Raw genomic sequence first — 27643 nt, 5'->3', positions numbered from 1 at the left:
GGTTAAATTGTCCATAGTGTATGAGTATGTGTATGAATGACTGTGTGTGGATGTTTCCCAGAGATGGGTTGCAGCTGGAAGGGCATCTGCTGCGTAAAAAAACGTGCTTGATTAGTTGGCGGTTCTTTCCGCTGTGGCAACCCCAGTTTAATAAAGGGACTAAGCCGAAAAGAAAATGAATGAATATGCATATTTAAATTTATGCAATGGTTCTGCCCTGTTCTCAAATCTGAATGGCTGCTATTCTGCAAAAGCAGAATTCATACAGCCTCGTCACTCTCCGCCCACACGAGTGGCAAGCAGAGGACTACACTTTGACATGTATCACAGCTGTTGGACAACATAGTGTACTTTTTTAGGCAGGAATGTAGTTGTTTTGTAGCAGAGCAGAGATGGTTGACAATGTCCATCCACAGGATAGGGACAGAGACTCGGCGTAATTTCAAACTACAGCTGATCAAATCTTATCACAAACTCAAAAATAATCTGTCTTAGCTCTGCTTTGGCTTTATCGTGGTTTATTATTGTGATATCCTGATTGCAACAGAGAAATACTGGGAAATCTCCGAAGACTGCTGACATTTCATGCCTTTAAGCCTTAAAATCTTAAAATGTAAACAAAACCACCTGTTTTGTCATCACTTTAGACATTACTCTAGAGAATCATTCAAATACTAGCTCTCAAGTGACGTTGGTGAGGTAGCAACGGTTTCTGCTGTTCTGACGTCAGCTGCAGATGTGAATGAACGGCGGAAAAAAGTAGTTCCTCCTACAAAAGGGTTTTTAGATTCTCTGTGTTTGATTTTCTTTTTTTATATAAACGATTTTGCTGTTGAACTGTTGTATAAACTCAATATCACATGAGTAGCAGTGCGATGTGACTAAGGCGCACGCCTCCCACCAGTGCTGATATACAGTTGAAGTCCGAATTATTAGCCCCCCTTTGATTTATTTATTTTTGTTTCTGTTATAGATTTTTTATTTTTATTTAAAAGAGCAAGGAATTTTTTACAGTATGTTTGATAATATTTTTTTCTTCTGGATAAACTCTTGTTTGTTTAATTTCGGCTAGAATAAAAGCAGTTTTTAATTATTTTAATAAACATTTTAAGGTAAAATTTTTTTAGCTCTTTTAAGCTATTTTCTTTCCGATATTCTACAGGACAAACCATCGTTATACAATAACCCTAATCTGCCTAGTTAACCTAATTAACCCAGTCAAGCCTTTAAATGTCACTTTAATTAAGCTGTATAGAAGTGTCTTAAATATCTAGTCAAATATCATTTACTGTCATCATGGCAAAGATAAAATAAATCAGTTATTAGAACTAAGTTATTAAAACTATTGTGTTTAGAAATGTGTTGAAAAAAAAAACTTCTCTCCATTAAACAGAAATTGGGAAAAAAAATAAACAGGGGTGCGAATAATTCTGACTTCAACTGTACATACACATCACACTGCTACTCATGTGATATTGTTCATATAACATTATATAATAGTAAAAAAAAACTCATCAGATCATCAACTTCTTAACAGAGAGGTCCATGAACTGGTCCTGTGTGTCAAATAAGAGCGACATACAAATGTGCTGTGTGGGGGGTCTCGAGGACTGGAATTGAGAACCACTTCTACTGTATAACCCAATATTCATCTAATGTTTTTTTACTGGTAGATTTATGTACTGGTATTTAAACTGAAAATGTGAGTGTGGTGTGTTTGTGTACAGTTTTTTTTTTTTTTTGTACACTGTAGGTTGTTGTACTGACACACCACACACACTTTCATCGCCCACCCTTTTACAATGAAGTCACACATGGGGATTTCCTCTGTCTATTCTCGCTTTGCAACACTTTCTTGCGGACACAACGGTTTACAGAAAAGTGCTTGCACTGAATTTATCACATGCCTGTCCCTCATTTTTCTTTCAATCTTCTCTCTGGCATCTGACTAGTCCCTTTGAAAAGGCTGTTTTTCTCTGAAGTGCTGTGAAACATGCCAATGTCATCCAGTTTTTTTTTTTAAATCCACAAAGAGCTTAATGTCATGTGTAAGGGATAGTTTTGAATATTTAATGTTAATATCCTTAGACATTTTAGGGAAAACATTAATGACGACATTTAGTTAAAACTGTGATCCTTTATTATTATTTTATTTGAGTCAAATGAGAAATGCAGGCAAAAACAAAAACCCACCCATGATACATCAAGATCTTATAAATCAAAGCAATTGGTCTGTTTAAGAGACGAGATATTATTTTCAGGGTTACCTTTTGTTTATGTTGGCTTGTGTAAGCACTGTTATCCGAATCAAACTTGTCTTTATTTTTTTATTATTCCGGTTTCTGATCTATATCATTCTCCTTCTAGGGCTGTATTGCTACAATAGCCTTCGTCAGTTAGCTGGGAAATAGGATGTAGATTTATGCCATATCTTTTCCAACTGGTCCAACTTTTGGTTTTCTGACAAAAACATTTCAGGCACACACAATCCAGCACACTTAATCTAGGCAAACCATAAATGGTTATGACAAATGTTAATGTTATTAACGTCTTCTCTGACATCATCATCAATATATTTTTATGTGTATTGTTAATAAATATTGTACACATTAACAATAGTGTATACCATTTCACAAATATGGCGATCGTGACAGGTGAATGGGGAACATTGTTTCCGGTCGCCATTCAGTGTAATAGATGGAACAGTTTTCTATCAGTCATCATAGATGTTCCGTCATTATTTATATGTTCAGTTTAGTGCTATCAGTTTAGCAGATAGTCAATTGCTGGTCTTGCTGAAACATTTTCAGAAATATATATACAACCTAAATTGGACAGGTTTAATTCATTTAATTGATTCATTATAATAAAGGAAATAATAGAAAGTTAATATGTAAAGGCTATAATACATGTTTATATGTATTACAAATCTTTTTACATTTAATAAATGTATAATACTATATTTATATTTTACTCCAGTGATTGAATAGTATTTATTTGCTTATTTTTCTAATAACTTTTTATTAATGATTTCCCACATTAAATACTATAGTAATTTAAAATAAGTAATATATTGTTTTTATAATGTTCTATTGTGTGTGTGTGTGTGTGTGTGTGTGTGTGTGTGTGTGTGTGTGTGTGTGTGTGTGTGTGTGTGCGTGCGTGTTTATGGCGATGCAGTGGCGCAGTAGGTAGTGCTGTCGCTTTAAAGCAAGAAGGTCGCTGGTTCGAGCCTCGACTGGGTCAGTTGGTGTTTCTGTGTGGAGTTTGCATGTTTTCTGCGCATTCACGTGGGTTTGCTCCGTGTGCTCCGGTTTCCCCCACAGTCTAAAGACATGCAGGTGAAATGGGTAGGGTAAATTGTCCATAGTTAATGAGTGTGTATGGATGTTTCCCAGAGATGGGTTGCAGCTGGAAAGGCATCTGCTGCGTAAAACATATGCTGGATAAGTTAGCAGTTCATTCCGCTGTGGGGACCCCAGATTAATAAAGGGACTAAGTCGAAAAGAAAATATATTAAATATAGTGTGTTTAGACCTGTGGTTTCTAGTGATCTATAATCCCTACTCGACATTGCATATGTTGCAATGTGACTATCACGGACACACACATTGTGATATCGATGCTCAAATGATATATTGTGCAGCCCTAAGTTACTGTTTTGTTTTTGTACTAAAATGGTTACAACACAAAAATGAGTTGATGGAAACAGTTACTGGTGTGTTCTACCGAGAGTGAGGATGTGTACATCAAAATGCTACTGATGCTTATTCTGGATGCTGCAAACTAACTATATAAAACTTGCAAACAAACCACAGCACCACACGTATTCATTTTGTTATGGATTGACTTTTTTTATAGTGCCATTAACAGTTGACTTGAAACTTGTGAATAGCCATGGACCACTGTTTCAGCTAAGAATCATATTTATCTTCTGCTTTACAAAAAAAAGTCATCTTCATCTAAGTAAAATGAACAGCAAATGTATATCTTAAATAAACTTTACTTTTAATTAAAACAAAAATCTTTATTTTATTTTGAATGATGATTAAAAAGTAGTTTGTATCACTTTAAAAAGCAAACCGATATATTACATAGCTCTGTGTGTGTTTGATTGCCCCCTGCAGGAGAAGCTGGTGAAGTACATCAGTAAGCAGCTGGACTGGAAGCGCAGTGTTGCAGAGAGAGATCGACCGCTGGCGCTGGACTCGTACCCAAACCTCACAGACTGGCTCTACACCATCAACCTCCGGCCAGAGATTATAGAGGTACCACCACATGTGCACTCGTGCTCTGTTTCTTAGTTCCTTTATTTCCTTGGGGAACTTTAAAGTTGACCATAAGTCCCTGCTTCGTTTAATTTTTGGCTATTAAATACATTTGATTGAACTTTTTTATGATTATTTATGATCATTTGAGTTGCATATTATTATAAATTGTATTTCATTCAATTTGTTTTGTTTAATTTGGTCTGTTTCACATTTTTGTTATGCCTTAAGGAGTTTAAAATTTGTCTATTTTACTGCCTTTTATTTTAAGTGCTTTTTTATTTTTAATAAATGATAATTTTATTTTATTTTATTTCTGGTTAGTGTTTGGTTATAGTTCACATTTTTTATGTTTTAGTTCACATTTACTCTACATTTACACAATAAAAAATGTTGAATAGAAATAAAATAAGTATGATAACAATTAAATAACATAACTTGTTACCATAAATTTATAACCAAGTAACCAGTTTATCAAACATTAGTAAACAGAGTTTACTTAATTTTAGGGACTCTATTTTCTGACCTCTGTTTAAATTACTTATATATAAATTAATAATATTGTTGTTTTAATTTGCTGATTTCCGTATTGAAATTGGATTTATATGAATAGATGTTTTACTTTCACTTTTGAACACAGGATAAAATCTTAATAACGCAAGATATTTATCACACTGTGTTACAAGATAAGATATCTGTCTAGCATTTGGCAAAAATAACAATTAAGGATCTTTATCATTCTTTTTTTATCACTCATTGATCACATGCCTGAGCAAGGCACTTCTGTATAGCATGACTTCTTATTATTGCCTGCATAAGGAAGTAAACTTGTTATTGTAATGCAGCTTTATTTCTCGCTTTTATTGTATTATGTTGTTTTTGACTGGTGATTTATTTATTTTATGTCATTTTGTTATTTTGTTTATTTATTATTGTTTATTTTATCATTTCATTTTGGTTTTTTTTTATTTTGTCTTAACTTAAATGATTTAGTTTATTTTGAATTATTTTAATTTTGTCCTATTTATTTAGTTTTTGTCTAAGTTTTGTTACTTTTTATTTTATTTTATTAACCCAACTCTTGACCTTTGTGCAGAAAATGTAAGATTTATTTAATTTAGTTTTTTCTAATTATATATTTTATCATTTATTTTATTTTCATTTATTTTATTTTATTGCCTAAATAAGGAAATAAGCTTGTTATTGTAACCCAGCAATATTTCTTGCTTTTTGATTTTATTTGTTGTTTTTGTTAGTTTATTTTTTTATTTTTGTAATTTTGTTGTTTTGTTTTAATTCATTTTTTAAATTTAGCTTAAATTTTTTTGTCTTAATTTAATTTAGTTTTTTTTGTAATTATTTAGTTTTTTTGTCCAACTTTTGTTACATTTTATTTTATTTTATTTTGTTTTATCGACCCTACTCTTGACCATTACACAGTCAATTTCAGTTTTATTTTGTCTTAATTATTTTTTTCTTAATTAAGTTTAATACTTTTTATTTGATTTATTTTTATTTCATTGTATTTTACTTAGTTTTTATTTCATTTAGTTTTGTCTTATTTTATTACCTGACCTCTTGACCTTTTTACAGTAAATATAAGTTTTATTTTGTCTTAATTTATAAATTTTTTCTCAATTATTCATAACTTTTTAATTTAATATTTTTTTTATTATTGCCTAAATAAGGAAATTAGCTTGTTATTGTTATCCAGCAATATGTAAATGATGAAAGCACAATGCATCGCTTCTCTTTAAAAACAACTTTTTCAGCTTCTTAATGAACGTCTCTATAAAAAAAGACAAAAGAATGTTTACCGAGCGTTAACACTGGAGGAAGATATTTTTCTTGCTCCCTGCTGTGGTGTTTCAGGGGTCTGTGGATCCACACACCTGATCTCACTCCAAAGCTGAGAATGTGCAGCGTCAGCCACTGTCCAAAACTCTCCGCCAGACTATTTTTGGCTCCAAAAGAGGGTCTCTCTCTCTCTCTCTCTTTCTGTGTCTCTCTCTGCCCCCTCCAAACAGTCATACACCAGAACAGCATTGCATTCATGAATGCTTGGTAAATGCACATACTTGTTTGTCTTCAGTAGACACGGAAACAGACAAACAGGGAGATAATCAAGACTGAGAAACACAACTGTAAATGTATATATACTCCATTTCTGGACAATTTTCAACTGGCCTCTGATACCGCAGGCCTATCGACTGGCCTCTAGGTGACCGCTTCACTTCACTCACTGCGGTAGGACAGTTTTTGTTGTTTATTATGTTTTCTCCAGTTTTGCTTCTTCTTTGGTGTCCTAAAATGCTTGAATTGTCATTTTATAGTCATAACTGTCCATTTCTGTCTGTCAACATCAGCCTGTGGCCTGGTTTGGCTTGAGGGCACAGATTTTATAACCAAGCGGTGACCCAGCACAAAACGAAGTAAACAAACTCAGATTTAAATCTCAGAAATATTTTAAGTAGTTATTGTTAGTCTTTTTAAATGTGCTTTTTGTTATTTATATTACCATTTTATTATACATATGTATATAATATACTGTGTGTGTGTCTGTGTGTGTCTGTGTCTGTGTCTGTGTCTGTGTCTGTGTCTGTGTCTGTGTCTGTGTCTGTGTGTGTGTGTGTGTGTGTGTGTGTGTGTGTGTGTGTGTGTGTGTGTGTGTGTGTGTGTGTGTGTGTGTTTTGCTTTGCTTTGTTTTGTTTTGTTTTGTTTTGTTAACCCAACTCCTGACCTTTGTATTGTTGATACAATTTTTATTTGGTCTTAAATTAATTTAGTTTTTCGTAATTATTTTGTTTTTGCCAAACTTTTTAGTTTACTTTATTTATTTTTATTATTATTTATTTTTTATTATTTTTATTAACCATCATACAGTAAATTACATTATTTCACCTTAATTATTTTTTCTTAAGTATTTTGTTTTTGTCTAACTTTATTTTATTTTATTTACCACCCTCTTGGCCTTTGTACAGTACTTTGTACTTGATTAATTTTTGTCTATTTTGTCATTTTATTTTATTTTATTTTATTTTACACAACTCTTGACTGTCACTATCCAGTAAATTTGATAACTTACGCTTAACATAAACTATGATAATGCGCTTTATACAGTGTGATTCAGAGCACAGGAATGCATCTATCAGGACACAGAGGTAGGCCTTGTGTCCCACTCTAACAGAACAGTCTATACACCGTCTGTCACAATATAATGGGACAGGGCTTTCTCCGGAAGAGCACGGGAATACCAAAATGAGCCTGGGCCCCACAGCAATTTATTTTTGCATGATTACACAGTTTAAGGAAACATTTTTCATTGGAGGTATTTTACATACATGTAACTCTACAGAAGTATGAGGAAACACCTTTGCCTTTTTATGCTTGCTTTGTATTTGTTTACATTTGCTAGAAGTTGGGGACTATCTAGTGACTATCGTACGGTGGCTAAAGATATTCATGCAAAAGAAATATCAGAATTTTCATATCTGAGGTTGCGACATCACACCTTTCTGTATCTGATATCATGCCCTGGATATGAAATTACAGTTGGTTTATAAGTGTTTAGACATTTACGTCACATTTAAACACATCTGTATGTTATTAAAATACATTAAAAACATCAAATCAAGTAGCATAAGTAAGCCAATGTTGCTTTTTGTACTAAACAAGAAGATGGTGTTTAGTGTTTAGGTCGTCAATTTCCATCAGGTTTTGCTTGGGAAAAAGTGCTTACTCTATCAAATTATGTTTAGTTAATGTACTATATAGTTTATAGTTTATAATATATATATATATATATATATATATATATATATATATATATATATATATATATATATATATATATATATATATAACAAAGTATACTACTAGTATGTTTTAGCATACCACAATTAAAGGAACTTAAAATGTAAATATACTCTTAAATTTACATGTAATTTTTGGTGTATCTCTTCATGACTGAGAAATACACAAAAGGATAATAAAATATTCTAATATATATTAAGTAATGATAATGAAATATTAAGTATACTTAATAGCTTGCAGTTCTGCTTACATGACTTACTAAATTCTCCCCTTATTAATCTAAACACTTATAAACCCATATCATGTATTAATTAGGGCCTACTCACACTATGCCATCCGTACCGTGCCCAGGCCCGTTTCCCGGATCGTTTGAGAAGTGTGAGTGCGCTGAATCGGGCTCAAGCGCGGTTCACTTGGCCGCCCCTTGCCCGGTTGGAGTAGGTGGGCCTGAGCACGGTTCACTTGGGCTTTGGCACGGTACGTTTGTAGTGTGAGTGCAAAACGCGCCAAAGCGCGAAACTGAAAGCGAGACATGACTTTTAAGGGACTGTTTCATATGGATTTATTAATCATTCTTACTGTTCAGTGAACGCAAACTGCTGTAGCTTATTAAACACGCAAACCCCTCACTGCGCGACAGCTGCGCACCTTCAGCAAACCTCCTCATTCCTGCAGCACGAGGGCTTTATGATTGTTTATCAGCGCCAAAAGTGGCGGATCTGTTTGGTAAAATATCTGACTGCGTGTCACTGCATCTCTAAGGACTGTTTGGCGAAATATTTGATTCCATGTCACTGCATATCAAACAGACTGAAACGATATAACTAGAGAAATCTCCACTGTGCTGCTGAGTGACAGCGCTTCTCACTGAACAGCGCAGCATCGATGACGTAAGCGTGCCCAGGCCTGATTGTGGGCTGAGTGCGGGCTGTCGGGGAAGACGGGAGGGGGGACAAGCGTGCTCTGGCCCGGTTCGGGGCAACTGTACCTAGTGTGAGTACGACCTTAATGCCCAAATAGAAACATAATCATGCATATATATATATAAATATCAATCAATATATTAAATATATACAGTATAGTAAATGGTTAACTGCAGAACTTAAAGAAAACTTTGTAGAAGTTGATGTATAAAAATGGCAAAGCAATTATAGTTTATTGATAAAAAAAAATCTCACAATGCATATTCATAAACCAAATATGCTAAGAATTAGTTGATAAAATATACACCGCGGTATAATTGGAGAACAAACAAAATTCGGAGATGTAAACTAGTTGTGTACTCACTGGCTGTTTTCTGCTGTTATAATTAAAAGTATACTTTCATAATATAAAATATGGCCAGATATGTCTGAATTACTACTGAATTGAAATACGGTGACAAGAATGCTACTTGTTCAGTTGATATTAGTGTACTTGAAACTTCTCCTAAAATATATACAGCACTTAGCTCATCAAAAGTATATTGAAGTTATGTTCCTTTAAGGCAAGGGTTGCCAAACCTTTTATCCCTTGACCCCAATATTCTTTGAGGTGGATATAAATGAACCTTGCACACAACGGCGCGCATATGTCAATATGCCCAAGTCTATTCATCATTTAATTTTGGAGACCATCCTCCATGTCCATTTGTGGCCTGTATTTCTTTTGACTGTATGTGAGTGACGTAAAGGTGTCAGAAAGTTGAACCTAGAGCCATAAGGTCAATGGGCACCAATATAATGTAATTACCCCAGGGGTCCCAAAAATTGAAAGCCTTATGATTTTTTATTTGCATGTTGTTGTTTTTAATGTATCTATTAGCAACTATTTTTAGATGCTACTTTTAAATAATTACTATTTTCAATAAAATGAATTGGATTTTTGAAAAATCACCAAGCGAGCTAAAAATAATTTATTACTGACAACTACAGTTTGTCAAACTTAATTAATTTAATTAGGGTCGAAGTAGCTTGTTTAAGTTTTCGCTTTTTACAGTGTATGATTAGTCTTTTTTTGTATACTAAATATGCGTTTTTTTATTATTATGTGCTTGTTTTATTTAAATATTATTTTCTGTATTAGTTTGAAATATTTTTTTATTAATTTAAAGAAAGACTAAATGTTAATGAAAGCTAAATTAAAAGAAGTCTAATAAAGTAAAAAGAAGATAAAAAGAAATAAATAAACAGCCCTGACAGACGCATATAGGTAATACTAAAAACTGTTATGCGAGAGTAATCCATGTTTATATCTGATTATTATGTGCGACGGTCAATGATCTTTAACTGAGAAGAGACGTCATTGCACTGTAATTATTTTGTATATTATGACTCAGTGCCTGATGTTGGCAGCTGACGCAGTGGGGTTTCCCATTGCATAATAGTCAATGGGTGGAGAAACAACTATGGTGTGCTTTCAGTATTTCTTGCTGTATTTTGTGGTGTTGATTGACTACAAGTTGCTCATGGAATATATTGTATATATTAAATCCCCCAGAGTTTGGATTGTCCAGGTTTAAGCAATGCAGATCACTGACTAAAAATCAATCATTGCATTTAAATTTTTTCATGGTAAGTGGTTATAAACAATTTATATTGGCTGAATTTAAACAAACAAATTAAGTCGAACATTACTTCATATCATTTGTTTGTTTAAATTCAGCCCATATAAATGGTTTGCAACCTTACATTAGTAAATCTAGTAATAAATATTTTTTTCAGAGTGAGTCTAAAGAGCACAATCAGGAGTGGTTTGCCTGACTCAAATATTTTTTTTTGTGGGTCACATCCTGTGGATCTTCAAGACGCCTTCCTTAAGGCGAAGATAAAGGGAAAGAGATAGGAAAATTAAAGAGTGTGTGATGATGAAAGCAATCTCAAGCAAACCTCTGTTTCCTGTGCTGTACCTCATTTTTGCTCTGCTTTGTTCCTCTGATGTGGCCCTTTTTTGGGGCCCGGATCATCTGTCATGCATGAAATGCACGGTGGCAGGTTAGAGGAGGACTTACCCTCATTAATCTCTCTTTCACACTGTCAGAAGACGTTCTGCTGCCCATAAATGAGGCTTGGTTGTTGATGTTGGTTGTTAAGCTTTTAAAGTCTTTTAGTCAGTGTTTTAAGGAAACTCTGATGTTTTAAGGAAGTTCACCTGACCTCCGTCTGAAGTGTTTTATAGTGGCTTTTACACAATTTGCGTTTAATGGCATTTTTAAAATGCTAGAGTTGATTAGATTTAAAGAAAACTGTAAAAGTGGTTTATAGCATGACAAATTAGCTCTGATTTTTAAAACTGTTTATTTTACTGTGTTAACTGTGTTTTTTGATAATTAGTTTGTGTAATTTTGAAAGAAATGAACACTTTTTTGCAGAAACAATGTTAAAGCAGAGGTAGCTGCAAGTTTTGTTGCTTATATATATATATATATATATATATATATATATATATATATATATATATATATATATATATATATATATACGTACAGTCGAGGTCAGAAATATTAGCCCCCTTTTAACATTTTTTTCTATTTGATATATTTCCCAAATTATGTTTTGGAGTGCAAGGCCATTTTCACAGTATGTCTGATAATATTTTTCTTCTGGAGAAAGTCTTATTTGTTTTATTTCAGCTAGAATAAAAGTAGTTTTTAATTTTTTAAAAACCATTTTAAGGACAAAATGATTAGCCCCTTTAAGCTATATTTTTTTTCTTGATAGTTTACAGAACAAACCATCGTTATACAATAACTTGCCTAATTACCCTAACCTGCCTAGATAACCAAATTAACCTAGTTAAGCCTGTAAATGTCACTTTAAGCTGTATAGAAGTGTCTTTAAAAATATGTAGTCAAATGTTATTTACTGTCATCATGGCAAAGATAAAATAAATCAGTTATTAGAGATAAGTTATTAAAACTATTATGTTTAGAAATGTGTTGAAATTTTTCTCTCTCCAATAAACAGACATTGGGGGAAAAAACAGAGGGCTAATAATTCAGGGTTCTAATTATTCTAACTTCAATTGTATATATAAATATATAAATAAATACACACACACACACATTGTACTTGTATGGCAGAATTTATTTATTTTGTATATGAAGAAAGCATTAAAAATGTATGTGCAAACGTTTTAACATGTAGAATACAATGTCAGCATTTTATTTTACAGAGGTTAATTTCATAGAATTGTATTTTATAGAATTTTATAGGATTTAATGTTTATATCATTTTTATTTTTATTCATTTATTCCTTCATTCATTTTCTTTTCGGCTTAGTCCCTTTATTAATGCAGGATCACCACAGCGGAATGAACCTCCAACTTATCCAGCAAGTTTTTCTGCAGCAGATGCCCTTCCAGCCGCAACCCATCTCTGGGAAACATCCACACACACTCATTTACACTCAAATACTATGGACAATTTTAGCCTACCCAATTCACCTGTACCGCATGTCTTTGGACTGTGGGGGAAACCAGAGCACGCGGGGGAAACCCATGCGAACGCAGGGAGAACATGCAAACTCCACACAGAAACGCCAACTGACCCAGCAGAGGCTCGGACCAGCGATTTTCTTGCTGTGAGTTGATCTTGCAACCCACTGCGCCACTAAGTCACCTTAGAATTCATTTTATAGTATTTAATTTTATATAATTAAATGTTATAATATTTTATTTTATAGCATTTTATTTTTATTGCACTCCAGTTTTATAGCATTTAATTTTATAGGTTTTAATTTTTATTGTATTTCGTTTTATAGATTTTTTAATACAATTTTATTGTATTTTATAGAAGTTTTTAAATAATATTTTTATTTTGTAGCATTGCAGTTTATATAATTTTATATAGGAAAATTAAATTTTCTAGAATTTTTTTTTTTTATAAAATGTAATGCATTCCATTCTATAGCATTTTGTATAGTATTTTATGTTTATAGCCTTTCATTTTATATGATTTAACTTTGTAGAATTTTATTGTATTTTATAGAATTTTATAGCATTTTATTTTTATAATTTTTCATTTTATGGGATTTATTTTATAGAAATGTATTGTATTTTATAAAAAAATTTAAATCATTTTATTTTTATTGGATTTAATTTTCTAGAATTTATTTTTCTCATAGAATTTGATAGCATTTCATTTTTTAGCATTTCATTTTCTAGAATTTTAATTTTATAGTTTTTAATTTTATAGAATTTATTTTATAACATTTCATTTTATAGGATTTAATTTTCTAAAATTGTATTGTATTTTATAGAATTTTTTTGCATTTCATATTTATGGCATTTTATTTTTATAGCGTTTCATTTTACAGAAATTTATTTTATTTATTTTAATTAAACATACTTTATTTTAATTGTTAACTTCAATTTGTTGTACAGATGCACTTTGTTAAAAGTGGTATTTAATGCCTTTAAACATTTCTTCCAAACTATTATTTATTTGTTAATTTTGGGAGAAATTATTAAGTTGTGCCTCAGTGTTTTTTTCTAATTGAAAACATTGTTAAAGCTGAAAATGAAAAAATTATGGTTATTTATTTGAATATGTTTTTAAATTATGGGGAGGAAAATCTATAGTAACCCTAAAAATCAGTTGCATGATTCCTCTCTAAGTTGACTATTTACCAATTTCGACCCGTCCTCAGATAACAAGCGATGTCAGTCCACACACAGGAAAGACTGTTGCCCTCAGTTGGTGACCATGTGCTCTGAGGAGGAGTGTCAAGAGGCGTCCAGTCCTGTTCTCAGGAAGGAAATAGGGATAGAGGGGCAGGACAGCAGGGAAAGGGAGGAGGAGGAGGGACCAGGACGAGTAACAGGCAAAGTTTGTCAGCAGCTCTCACAGTGTGTCTGACTTCAGAACAGACACTTTCATTTGTTTTTCCTGGGATATGAGATTTAGGAAAGATCAACTTCAGTGGACGATCTCTCATGGTACAGTATGCATGACTTTCGTGTGTCAGCGGCGCATTTGAAGTCGTCGTCAGCTGTGTTTTGTTTGTTTTTGTTTCTCATGTTTGTCAGTTTCCTGTCTGCACGCAAGTGAAGAATGAGTCTCTGTGGTTGTGGGAAATCTGCAGACGCTGTTTGAACACATGCAAGTTTGCGAGGAAATTCCTCATTCAATGTTTGTTTGAGATGCTTATCATGTTGATATTCCACTGAAGAGCTTGAGTCATTTATTTTATTTCTATCTTTCATTAGAGAAGACCCATTTTGGCACCTTTTAATGTTTACAGCTTCACATCAAATAAAACTAACCTAGCTTTCTAAGCTATATTAGCTTTCTACTAAACTAACAACAGCTTTTTTGATACATTTCCAGCTCAAAAACTATACTATTTTTGTCTAGTTTCTTAATGTTTTGTATTTATTTTGGTTGTGTAATGTCTGAATATTTTGCTAGCATTTTAGTTTAAGTACCAGTTCTCACTGTTAACTAGTGGCTTATTACCTGTCTATTATTAAGATATTGGCTTTTTCTTAGTAATTATAAAGTACTTGGTCACACCATTAGTTAATGCATTTACTAACATGAACTAATGATGAATAACATGTACAGCATTTATTAATCATAGTTCAACATTTACTAATGCATTATTAACAACCAAATTCTTGCTTGTAACATTAGTTTATGCACCATGAGTTGATGAACTAACAATAAACAACTATTATCATTAACTAATGTTAACTAACTAACATGAACAAATTCTGTAATAAATGTATTGTTCATAGTTTGTTCATGTTAGTATATGCATTAACTAATATTAACTAATACAAACCTTATTGTAAAGTTTTACCAAGTACATACTATGCATAATCTTTTTTGCTGACATTTTGTTTAACTACCAATTCTCACTATTAACTATTGCCAGTTTATTAGTAATTAAATAGTACAAATGAAGGGTTTAGATGCAAAAACGTCAGAAATTTAAATAGAAAATGAGCATTTTTCTTAGCCTACTTTTATTAGGCAACTTTTTCTTAGACTGTCTTTTATTAAGCTGTTGGCTTTTTATTAGTGAGCATGAAGTACATATTCTGCATGATATTATTTTGCTGACATTTTAGATTAAGTACCAAAATCTCACTAATAACTAGTGGCTTTACCTGTCTATTATTAAGATAATTGTTTTTTTTTAATAGTAATTATGACATACATATTATCCTTGATCATTTTTGCTAATATGTTAGATTAAGTACCAAAGTCTCACTATTAACTAGTGGCTTACCTGTCTATTATTAAGATATTGGCTTTTTATTAGTAATTATAAATTACATATTCTGCATGATATTACTTTGCTGACATTTTAGATTAAGTTCCAATTCTCACTATTAACTAGTGGCTTACCTGTCTATTATTAAGATATTGGCTTTTTATTAGTATTTATAAAATACATATTCTGCATGAGCTTTTTTTTACACCCATTATTCTATTTTAATAACTATTAATAAGCAGCAAATTAGGAGTTTAGAAGTTTGATGGGTTGATATACCTAATTTTACCTTAGAATAAAGTTTAACCAAAGTTTCATAATTTTTCTTTACATTTTAATCAATTAAATTTAGGTTTATATGTATATACACTGTAAAAAAAACTGTGGGTTTCACTTAATTCATTAATGTTATTCCAACACAAATTGATTAAGTTAATTTAACCTAACATATTTAGGTGGATTGAAGATAAAACATTTAAGTTGTCACAAAAAAAATCTAAAGAATGGTGTTGTTTCTGCTCATTTTTAAAAAATACTTTGAGCTAATAATTATTGTTAAATGTGCCATATTAAATTACAAACAAAATCAGGTGTTGAATAAGGTGGACAGTGCAGCAGTCAGGCATACTCAACCTGCAGTTATACATTCAAAAACATGACATCTATTTATATAAGACATTTTCAACGATCTGATCTTCGGGTCTTTGGGCAAAGTTGTTCAGAATGAGCTGAATGACTTAAGATTACAGTGGGAGTTTCTGTGTTTGTTTGTTTAGATGGAGGTGAGTGTAATGCTTCTTGCTTTTCTGTTCAGAGCATCACTCCCTGCTTTACGTCAGCTAAACTCAGGCTCAAAACATGTTCAGACTTTACCTCGGTATCGGTATGTGTCATTTCACCTGCTCTCTGCCCCAGCATGTCTGTTTTAACACCGTAATTCACGTACTTATTAACTCGAGAGGAATACAGGTCATATAGAGCGAGCTCGTGGAGTTTTTTTGTTGTGTTTTCTGAATGACAGAATAGAGGAATGTGCATTAATGGTATGCCCCCTGGGATGATTAGATTATTCATTGTGTTGTGTGTTTATGGAGAGGTTGTGCTTTCTTATTGGTTTGGTGTTTAGACTCAACTCAAGATGATATTTGGGTCAAAGATGAAAAGGAGATTTCAAACATCAAAAAAAGCTAATGCAGATTTAATATATTTTTATCGAGGAAGAAATAATGATGTATTTTCTGATATTGACACCCACCAGGCACTTTATTTGGTATACCCGTCCAACTGTTCATTAACGCAAATTTCTAATCAGCCAATCACATGGCAGCAACTCACTGCATTTAGGCATGTAATCATGGTCAAGACGATATTCTGCAGTTCAAACCGAGCATCAGAATGAGAAAGATAGATGATTTAAGTGACTTTGAATGTGATGGTTGTTGGTGCCAGACAGGCTGGTATGAGTATTTCAGAAACTGCTGATCTACTGGGATTTTCACGCACGAGCATCTCTTGGGTTTACAGAGAATAGTCCAAAAAGTAAAAAGTATCCAGTGAGCGACAGTTCTGTTGGTTGAAATGCCTTGTTGATGCCAGAGGTCAGAGGAGAATGGCCAGACTGGTTAGAACACCTTTGGGAGTGGTGGAACGGGAGATTCGCATCATGTCATGCTATCAGATCAATATGGACCAAAATCTATGAGGAATATTTCTGGTTTCTTGTTGAATCCATGCCACGAAGGATTAAGGCAGCTCTGAAGGCAAAATGGGCCCCAACAAGGTACTAGTACGGTGTACCTAATAAAGTGGCCAGTGAGTGTATGTGCTTTAAAAAATACTGATGCAATTAAAAAAAAAACTGTTTTTGTATTGATTTACAAAAGACTTATTGAAATATCATTCAGTGTAACAGTGGTGTAAACGTAAAATATGTTTTGTAAGAAATACTTAATGTAAGGATAAGAGCACAAAATACTAATTAATTACAGTTTTTATTCTTCAAACTAGGTTAACTCATTTGTCTGGAGGAGTTTTTTTTAGAATTTAAAATATAAAACTATTTTCACATTTCAAATTCATGGTTACTTTTGTATTTATATTTATTTTATATTTGTTTTTAATAGGTAGAGTTGTTTTTTTTACATAATTTATGTACATAAAATGTATCTTTCACATTGTATAGCAATAGACATTACTGTATGTTTTGACATTTAACTTTCAGAAGTTATTTGAAAGTTAAACACTTCACTCCTTCTTATTTCTAATAATGCTTCTTCATTTGATACGCATCTTGTGTTGGACCCATGTCTTTTGTTCTTTGGGCAGCGAGTTAAATGAGTCCATGATGTAGTCTGGTATTTGCCATGAGGAGATCAGTGCTCTTGAATCTGATCTCTGGCTGTTGTTCAGAAAGGAAGTCTCCATGAGGATGCTGGGAGATTTTCATTCCCTGGAGAGCCGCACATGCCATTTACAAGGTCGTTCCTCTTGTTTATGATATGCCGTATTGCACACACCCACCACATGCAAACATAACATAATCACATGTAAATATGGGGATATTCCATTTTGCCTTTAATCATCACTTCAATAATCAACTAATCATCAACTAAATATCACAAAAAACATTACCAATTAGATTATCTAAGATTAGTAAATGATTTAGATTTTTTCATGCTTATAAATGTATTAATCTTAAAATTAAGCTTTCTAATTATAGCTCACCGTACCTACATTTAAAAACAAGATCAGTTTGTCTAAATGTATTGCTTAATTATTTCTAATTACATTCAGTGCTGGGCATGTTTCTTTAAAAGAGTATACAGCAGTTACTAATTATTCTCACTTCTCTCAAATAGTAACTGAGTTACAATTTGTTATATATTTTATTATTTATTTTAATATTTTGTACTGAGTAACTATTGCTTTACTTAAAAAAAAATCTAAAGTCAAATGACTATAAAATAAATCTAAAACATTGTACACTAATCTACATTATTTTAATGTTGATGTAGGATAATGTGAGAGTCAACCAAATTCAACATATCATTATAAATATTATAAATACTGTAGTTGCCCAATGAAACAGACTTTAAGGGAAAAGTAGTGCTTATATTTCCAGTTTGCAAACGCTACCTTGTTGCATTTGTCATGGTACTGACTGACTGTGTATGAACACCTGCACTACTCAGCCTCTGATTGGCAAACGATGAAAATGTACTTTATCTAAGCCAACCATCATGCTCTCAGTTACACCTCGTTCACAAACAAACCAATCATCATTGCTGGTTGGTTATGTGTCCCGCCCCAGCCCCGAACACACACACACACACACACACACACACACACACACACACACACACACACACACACACACACACACACACACATATACCTCAGAGAGAGAAAGAAAGGTCTTATGGTTAAGAGAGATGCTGCTCACATGAAAACCTCAGTGTTCTCAATTATAGTAACACATTTTATTGTCAGTAACAGCAACTGTGTGGTAAAGAGGGAAGCAGTAACTCATTTAATTTCTCGTTCCTGAATAAAGTATAGCCGTTAGTAATGCCTTTTATTAAAAGCGCCGTTATTCCCATCTCTGGTTACATTTTAGAAATACAAAAATGTTGTACAAACATTTTATTGTTAAAATACTAAATGATTATTCTTTTTTTATGAAAAGAAATAAAATGAAATATAATTATAGTAATGATAATAATGAAAAAATAGGAATAACTTACTACAACTGTATATATGTCGGTTATTTGTTATTTGCCATATATACAACTTGGAATTTATTTTAATTGCTAGAAATCTTTTACTTGTTTCTGTTTGTCTTTTTGTTTATTTGCTATATTTGTTTTATTTATAAGGATTCATGACATTTTGTCTAAACTTCAAGTAAAAATATAATTTACTGTTTTTTTTTTAGAAATCAGTTGTCATTAAAAGTCTTACTACTGAGGTAAAACATTGCAAATGTTTCTAAAACAAAGTTAGAAATACAGTTTTAACTAACAATAGCCGCACTGAAAAAACACAGATATATAAAATATGTATATATTATACTGCAGTATGATATGAATGTTCATTAGTGGTGTAACAGATGACAAATGTCATGGTTCGCTTCACATTATGGTTTTTTAGTCATGGATCGGACCGTTTGTTTATCAGTCAAAAAGGGGAGGAGACAAATTTAATTTGCTCTCAGTTTTTTACAAAAACAGTTCTGCAAGAAACGTTTGGTTAAAAAAAAACAGAACTTAGAACCTGTAATTTTATTCAAAATAATATCAAGAAATAATGAATAAAAATAAATTGTATTTTGAATATTCAGAACTTTACTACTATTGTTGCTGATAAAGCTAAATGTAGAAATCAAACATTATAAGTTGTTCAACCCATATTTATTTAGAATAATGGAATGCATTAATGAATGCATTGCACTGAATGCATTAATGCAGGCTACACAAGTAGTAACAGAAAAGACCTGTAATAACCTAAAAACCATCACATCCCGAAAAACACACTACAACTTTTTCCATCATTATTATATTTTACAGGAAAGCCAAAATGCTTTCATACAGGTGATTTAAATGACGCTTGAGGGGATCTTTCTGTGATCTTTACAAATTTAGGATTAATCTACAAATACAAAAATCATTAATCCGTGGGTCATGGATCAACCGTGATCCGTGACACCCTTAATAATCATACAATATATCAACATTATCCTCCTCAGTGTTCCATCTGATTAACAATTACCAATCCAGCACCAAAACAGAGCCACATACATCGATATTCTCAATATAATTCAAGCCAACCTCTGCATTGTTGAATCTTCCCTAAATCTTCTCTACCCTATAGACATTCCATACACATTTTAATCTTTCATAAAGATGAGGCTCATGTGCCTCTGTTATCTGTTCATTTACCATGGAGCCTGCATTGACCACAAGCACAACTGTTGCCGGGCAGATTCTCAGTCATGCGTTTGAGAGAGAGCGTCTGTGTGTGTTTTGGGTGAGAATTGAAATACAGCAGGGAGACGCCAAAGAGCGCAGGAATGTTTTAGGGTGGAGGAATGGTAGACAGAGGGAGAAAACTGGCCTGTGTGGGGTATCTGGACACTGGCTCAGTCTGGTGCCATGAGATGCCAGCAGTCTTAGTGGCGGCGGCTGGATTTCAGCAGGCTTTATCTACTAATCTTTCTCTAATTAGTGTATGGACTCCATTCTGTCTGACTACAGGCACATTAGCAGTTGATAATAATAATGAAACAATATTTTGCTGAGTATTTTTGCTCGTACCTTGACTGACTGTTTTAGGGTTGTCATGCATAGGTTGCAAAGGGGCTGAAAATTTACTGTAAATTTTTACAATAATTTGGAAACTTACCGGGAATTTACGTGAATTTACCATCCAGTCAAGATAATAATGAGTGAAGAAGTCAATATCTATTTTTGCTATAACTCATGTCAGATTTCCCCCCCATGTTGTCCACCTTTGCCGTCCATTACTGATGGTTGTACTCTGTGTTCAGGCAGTCCCTGTGAAGCTCTCTCTGGATGCCCTGCTGCAGATGTCCAGTGGCCAGGTGGAAGAGAACATGAAGAGACTGGGCTCCAGCAGTGAAGAGTGTTCCCGTATCACGGCTGCCCTCTCCTGCCTCAAGAGCGCTACTGACACAGGTCACTGTTCACCGCTTAATGATGTTGATGTTTGAAAGCACCAAAGCAAAACAGAAAACCTCACTCTCTTTTGATTACAAGTTACTTGACACGCCTCTTACTGCAGATTGGCTGCAAATGTGTTTCGGGACTCTTGTTACAGTCTGTCTGACACTGTGGTCAAAAGCGTTTGTGCATCTTTAACTTTAACATTTTAAAATATATTAAAAAAATGTAAGATGAAAGTAAAATGATTTTAAAAAATAATAAAATAACGCATATAAAATCACAGCAAATTTACAGTTTATTATAGCAGATGTTACTTTGGTGAAATTCACTCGATCGCTATCCTTTGGGTTAGTCCTTGGTTTATCAGAGGTCGCCACAGTGGAATGAACTGGCAATATCAGTGAAATTATTTTTGTTTATTTACATAAAGCATAAATAAAAAATAATATACAGTTGAAGTCAGAATTATTGAACCCCCTTTACATTTGTTTTTCTTTAAAATAGAGCATGGGAATTTTCACAGTATTTCCTATAATATTTTTTCTTCTGGAGTAAGTCTTTTTTCTTTTATTTCAGCTAAAATACAAGAAGTTTGATTTTTTTTAAAGGCATTTTAATGTCAATATTATTAGCCCCCTTAAGGTATATATTTTTTCGATAGTCTACTGAACAAACCATCAACATACAATAACTTGCCTAATTACCCTAACCTTCCTGTCTAACCAAATTAATCTAGTAAAGCCTTTAAATTGCACTTTAGCTGAATACTAGTATCTTGAAAAATATCTAGTCAAATATTATGTACTGTCATCATGGCAAAGATAAAAGAAATCAGTTATTAGAGATGAGTTGTTAAAACTATTATGTTTAGAAATGTGCAGAAAAAAATCTTCTCTCCTTTTAACAGAAATTGGGGCAAAAATAAACAGGGGGCTAATAATTGAGACTTGTATACATCAGAATAACTGCATATATTTTACATGAAAACTAACATTTTAAATGTTGCTTTGGTTTGCATTTCGCTGTGTAAAATGTTTGCCAGAGTAATTGGTGGTTCATTCCGTGGTGGGAGCCCCTGATAAAGCAGCAAAAACTGAAGTAAAGTCAGACATCACATTAAAATTACTAAACTACAGCATTTTCTAAAATGAAAACTATAGCAATAATAATTATTACTACTGTAAAATGTAAATAAATAAATAAAATTATTGCGGCTACATGATAATATATATAATACCTAAAAAAAAATGACAGATGCACATGAGATGAGATTAAAATGAATATGACAATGAGATTAAAATGAATATGATATTATACAAATAAAATAATTTTTAAAAGACTATAATACTACATTACAATACATTTAGAAATTTTTTTTTTGTCATTTACTCCAGAGTTTCTCATAATTTTTCACTTCGAGGCTTCTTCTCCCAAAATTTTTTGAAGGCCCAAACTGATTATCTGTAGAAAATGCTTATTTCAAAGGTTTATTTATTAGCATTTTTTTACATGTATTCAAAGCTCCTGATTTCTTTACTTCAGTTATTCTTTATAGCTAGAGTATTTGGGCCTTTTCCTCAATAAATTAACCTGACAGGACAACAGGAGATGGCAAAAAAACTGCTGCTGCTTTGAATTAGACTGACTGCTGTTCATCTATTGATATACTATTTATATCCATTAAAGATAAACAAAGAAATGTAAAATACAGTAACAACACTAAATCTGTTAAACACATCAATTTGAATGGTTTGCGGCTGAATATTATTGGAGTTCGCTGACAGGAACAGTGAACTGCTGTTCAGTACTGAAACATAACCAAATCTCACTGGATCCTACTGTACGGGTGCACGTCCATTATAAAACACTCACATGACATTAATTTGGACAATTATGCAGATATTTTGAAGTCTCACAAAACTGGTTATAACTCATAACCATTGTTACCTTTAGATTTGCATGATGGTTTGATTTATACAACTGAGAATGTAGTGCTAGTTGATGTGCAGCTGTTTAAAGTTTTAGCAACAGTGATGATTGTATTTAACAGTGAGGCTGTTTTTGTATAGATTCCAAATTAACCTATTCAGTACATTAAACGGGAAACCACAACCCACTGGTTGAGAATCACTGATTTACTCAACACATACTTGTTCCAAACATTTGCGAGTTTCTTTCTTCTGTTAAACACAAAAGAAGATATTTTGAAGAATGTTGTAAATCAGTAGTAATGGACATCCCTAGTAGGAAAAAAAATTCTATTGAAGTCAGAATTCGCCTGTTTCCAACATTCATCAATATATCTTCTTTGTGACAAGTGGAAGGTAAGTGATGATTTTTTTATTTTTATTTGATCCTCCACCTGCTTTTATGTCATCCTAAAATCTGTCACTGTTTTCATTGTAGGTGTGGGACTTAAAAAAGAGGGCATCCCGTGGATAGCAGACCCCACTGAGCACGACAGCACCTCTGCTGACCCTCTTTCCTGTTCAATGCGTGCTACGTCTTACGGTCTCAAGCCCACCAGCTGGCCTTCTCCATCAGCTTTACCCCGGCTTCGCTCCTGTGTGTCCGTTTCCACTCTCCCTCCCTCAGATTTCCCAGTGGTTGTCTACACCCGCTGTGATGGGCTGACAGACCCCTTCTCATCCTCCCCACAGCTTAACTGCAATGTCTCAGGGTTGCTGTCCACTCCTCCAGTCACCCCACCACCCAAAAGATACGGCAAGCTCAAACCTTCACGAACTCCTCCACCTCCATCCCGCAAGCTGCTAAACCTCCTGCCCAGCATCACACTCACCCGCAGCAAGAGCCAGAGCCAGCTGGCCAACCGCATCGACGACCTGACACCCAACAAGTAAGTACAGTATTTTTTAATCTGCATAAGAGTAGCGGTGTGTGGCATTAAGCAAAAAATAATCTTGTTTTTTGGAGATGAGAGTCAAGTTTAGCTTTATTGTCATTCCGCTACATGTGTGGAAATACAGAGGATTGAAATGTTGTGTCTCGCAGGACAACGGTGCTACATAAATATATCATTAATACGAACACAACACTGGACATAAGAGCTATTTTAAAAACTTGTGCATATCTAACATATACTATAAGTTACTTATCTATACACATAAGACAGGCTATACAAGTACTTTTACACGAGTATTTAAGGTTGAAGTAAGCAGCGCAACATGATTATGGTACATTTATTATAAACATAGCTTTTCTTATTGAGTCCTTGTAAGATGGAGTTTAGATAAAGGCCCAAACTCAATTGTACCCCTTAGGCCTTCCCCTTACCCCTACCCCTCATTTTGCATGTTCACGTATACGGGTGTCCCAATTCTCTTTATCTTGAAGGCATAGGGCTAAGGGGAAGGGCTAGATAGCCCTTGAAATTGAGATTTTTCAGGACCACGAAACCACGGGGTGCGAAAATTTCCCAGAATACAAGATCTACAACAGCAAAATGGCTGCACAGGGAAGTCAGGAAGAGTGTTTCTACAGTGTTCCTACAGGTGGTTTGTCAAGCCTACTCACATGTATGTCCAAAGACATGCGCTATAAGTGAATTGGATTAACTAAATTGGCCGTAGTGTAAGAGTGTGTGTGTGTGTGAATGAGTGTGTGTGGGATGGGTGTTTCCAAGTACTGGGTTGCGGTTGGAAGGGCATCAACTGCATAAACAAATGTCAAAAAAGTTTGCAGTTTATTCTGCTGTGGCGACCTCTGATAATTCAAGGACTAAGCTGAAGGAAATAATGAATTTAAATTATTTTTTTCTTGGTCTCAGTTTGAAGAAATGATTCAGTACCTCACTCTTTAAAGACTTTGCGTGTTTCATTACTGGATGAATCAGCATTTTTGAAGAATCTATTGAATTAATTATTGCATGTCATTCTGGCATTGACGAATCAAGCTGCTTTTGGACTGCAGACATCAGTGTTTATATTTCAGCTATGTAACTGTTATCCCAGCACTTGTTTAAATTATTTTATAATAAAACTGACGATTGAAAAAAAAACATTTAAATGAAAGGAAGTACAGCAAAAACCTTTCTACTTTAATACAGTTTAGGTACTTTATTTATAAAGCACAATATAACAACAGTTGTTGACCATTGCGCTGTACACAAATTGTATAAAAACAATCGGATAAGGTCAAAGGAATAAAACAACACACAATACATGAAACGGAAAACAGCAAGCTCAGAGAACTGAGTTATTAAAAGCCTTTTCTAAAAGGTGATGTTTCAATTTTCCCTAACCATGGATTCTTTAGAGCAGGGGCATTGCTAGGGTCGAAAGGGATGAGGGGCCATGGCCGTATTAACCAATTGGCGATATGGGCACAGGCCCAGGGCCTGTGCTCACTTGGGGCCCCTGTGAGGGGGGAAAAAAATGCAGTTTTTTTTTTTTACCCATTACATATCTAATTTTGCTTACTCTTCATCACGAGGAAGACAAGTAGGAATCATTAATAAGTGAATTATTGAAGACTCAGATTTATAGAACTGGATTGCAAAGGTGTTATATTCAAATTATACGTTTGTAAAAGTTCTACAATAAAAATACCCTTTTATATATATATATATATATATATATATATATATATATATATATATATATATATATATATATATATATATATATATATTTTTTTTTTTTTTATTAGTACTGCTTCTGTGAATTCGAACAAGTATTTTAACATCCAATCATTTTCGCTGGTTGTATTAGTATAAAAAAAACATGAAAAAAACGAAGAAATTCACCCTGCAATATAACCCATTTCTTTACATTTCTTTAGACATAGATTTTTATTCTTCAGTTTTTCTCAAAATAGGGTGATTTGGTCATTGTGCCACTTTAAATGCATGTAATGCCTGTTTCATTCATTCTATATAATCTAGAGAGCTAGTACAATTAGCATTTTTTTGAATAATTTGCATGTATTTACATTAATATGACGCACATTTTACTGATTACAGTTATTTTCTTTCACCAAAACTACACACATTTTATCCTATGAAAACAAATTTTAAGTTTCATCAGTAGTTAGAACTATTCAGTTTCGCGAAACAGTTGTATTATTACCTCAGCTTCAGTTCCTCAGAATAATGAATGAATGATGACAGTGTAGTGGCCGGATATTTTTAACACTTGCCTTGCGACAAATCCCCTCGCAACCCCACTGCTGTAGAGATTATTCTGATAGAAAGAGGTAGACAGTTTCACAATCTGGGGCCCACAAAAAGATTGGAAATGGAAAAAGTCTCAGTTTTCTTTTTTTAAATTTTCAAATATATTACATTTTCAAATCCAATTTCTTTTTCTGGCGATGAAGCTGAATTTTCACAAACCACTTCTCTTTTCTTCAGTGTGTCACATTTATACATATTCTTTTTATATTTAAAATGTTCTTTATATTAATTTGTTTTCATAAATAGAAAGTTTAAAATAAATAACATTATATAAAAAAATCTTTGCTGTCACTTCTGATTAATTTCATGCATCCTTTTTTTATAGTTATAATTTTTTTGCAGTTTTATATATGACATACGATTAAAGCTGTCAATTGTGTGTGTCACAGAAAAACAACGTTTGGACTTCGGCCTCTTTTATTTATCGATTAAAATTTTTTTTCTCCTTTAGGATACAACCTAATACTGTAAGCATGATGTCATATTCTCAGAAACACTTACCGCATGATACAGTCATGCAGTAATGCATGCGATATGAGAATGGAATATGCTTTATCTGAAGGGTGAGGTTATTTAAAGATAAAATCTGAAGAATAAGAAACTCTTCTTTAGACTGTGTCAGGACAAACAGCAACATACAGGCTTAAGACTGTACAAGATTAAATGCTGACTTTTCATTTTTTCATATCTGTGTTAAAGTTGATGAACAATATTCATAGAGTCATCATCATTATGCAGGTGGTCAAAATATGGTGATTTGTATAGATCATTTTGAGGGATGTTAACAGTAACAATGGTCCTAATGTATTTCCCGTTTCAGATTTTTAATTTCCATATAGCTTCTAAGAATCCAGAAAGCTCTACATATTGATAATTTTTTTAATGACAGCTGTGTTAACATTAGTTATGATCAGGGCCAGACAGAATCTGCAGACATTTTTTGCTATTTCTGCTGAGAATTTTGTAAAAAATCTGTAGATAATTGCGTAATGATTTTAGGGGTGTTGTAACTAAAAACGTAATATATGAAATAATAAAAATAATACCTTTTGAACTTTTATTTAATATTTACAATGCAAATCCAATTAGATCCACTTATTTGGCAAGTTTCTTATGTAATATATCTACCAAAAGACAGAAAATATTACTTTTCAAATTAAATGTTAAATAAATGATATGAACAATTTCATATTACTATTATTATAAAACAATAATATTAATGAAATAAGTTTAAAAACTGAATAAATCTAAATTGACACACATTTACACAAGTAAATACATAGACTAAAAATCTCCGGAAATCTGCGCAGATTCAGCGTGGGCCTAGTTATGTATTATATTAGTTATTATTATGTTATAGTTATTTTATGACTGAATCACATCTAAACTCGCATCAAAAGTTTGAAGACAAGCAGGAACTGTTCATGAAACAATGATAGTCACTCTCATGTTGCCACTTTTTTATGCAATTAGAATGGAAGCTTTTG

General features: G+C 32.9%; 2 protein-coding genes across 15 annotated transcripts in view; one reads left to right on the top strand and one right to left on the bottom strand.

Annotated features, from left to right (window-relative positions):
* Positions 1-27643, bottom strand: part of or40a1 (odorant receptor, family 40, subfamily A, member 1) — a 617996-nt gene that overhangs the window by 222876 nt on the left and 367477 nt on the right. The window lies entirely within an intron of this gene.
* Positions 1-27643, top strand: part of ksr1b (kinase suppressor of ras 1b) — a 98407-nt gene that overhangs the window by 23931 nt on the left and 46833 nt on the right. For 6 of the 13 annotated variants that reach the window (XR_012390937.1, XM_073923846.1, XM_068213758.2 and 3 more), the window contains exons 2-4: positions 4128-4268; positions 20827-20974; positions 23369-23819. Coding sequence is in view for 11 of the 13 variants with exons in the window: in XM_073923846.1 (XP_073779947.1) it covers positions 4128-4268; positions 20827-20974; positions 23369-23819 (740 nt within the window). In the remaining 2 variants the exon portion in view is untranslated. Of the gene's footprint in view, positions 1-4127; positions 4269-6294; positions 6516-12021; positions 12642-13850; positions 13999-20826; positions 20975-23368; positions 23820-27643 lie in introns of those variants that run through there. The other 7 variants (XR_012390938.1, XM_073923849.1, XM_073923850.1 and 4 more) reach the window with 4 other exon arrangements.

This window comes from Danio rerio, chromosome 15 (genome assembly GCF_049306965.1).
Source record: "Danio rerio strain Tuebingen ecotype United States chromosome 15, GRCz12tu, whole genome shotgun sequence".
In the NCBI taxonomy this organism is placed as follows: domain Eukaryota; kingdom Metazoa; phylum Chordata; class Actinopteri; order Cypriniformes; family Danionidae; genus Danio; species Danio rerio.
Note: the sequence above shows the minus strand (reverse complement) of the source record. Positions and strands in the feature narration are given on the sequence as shown.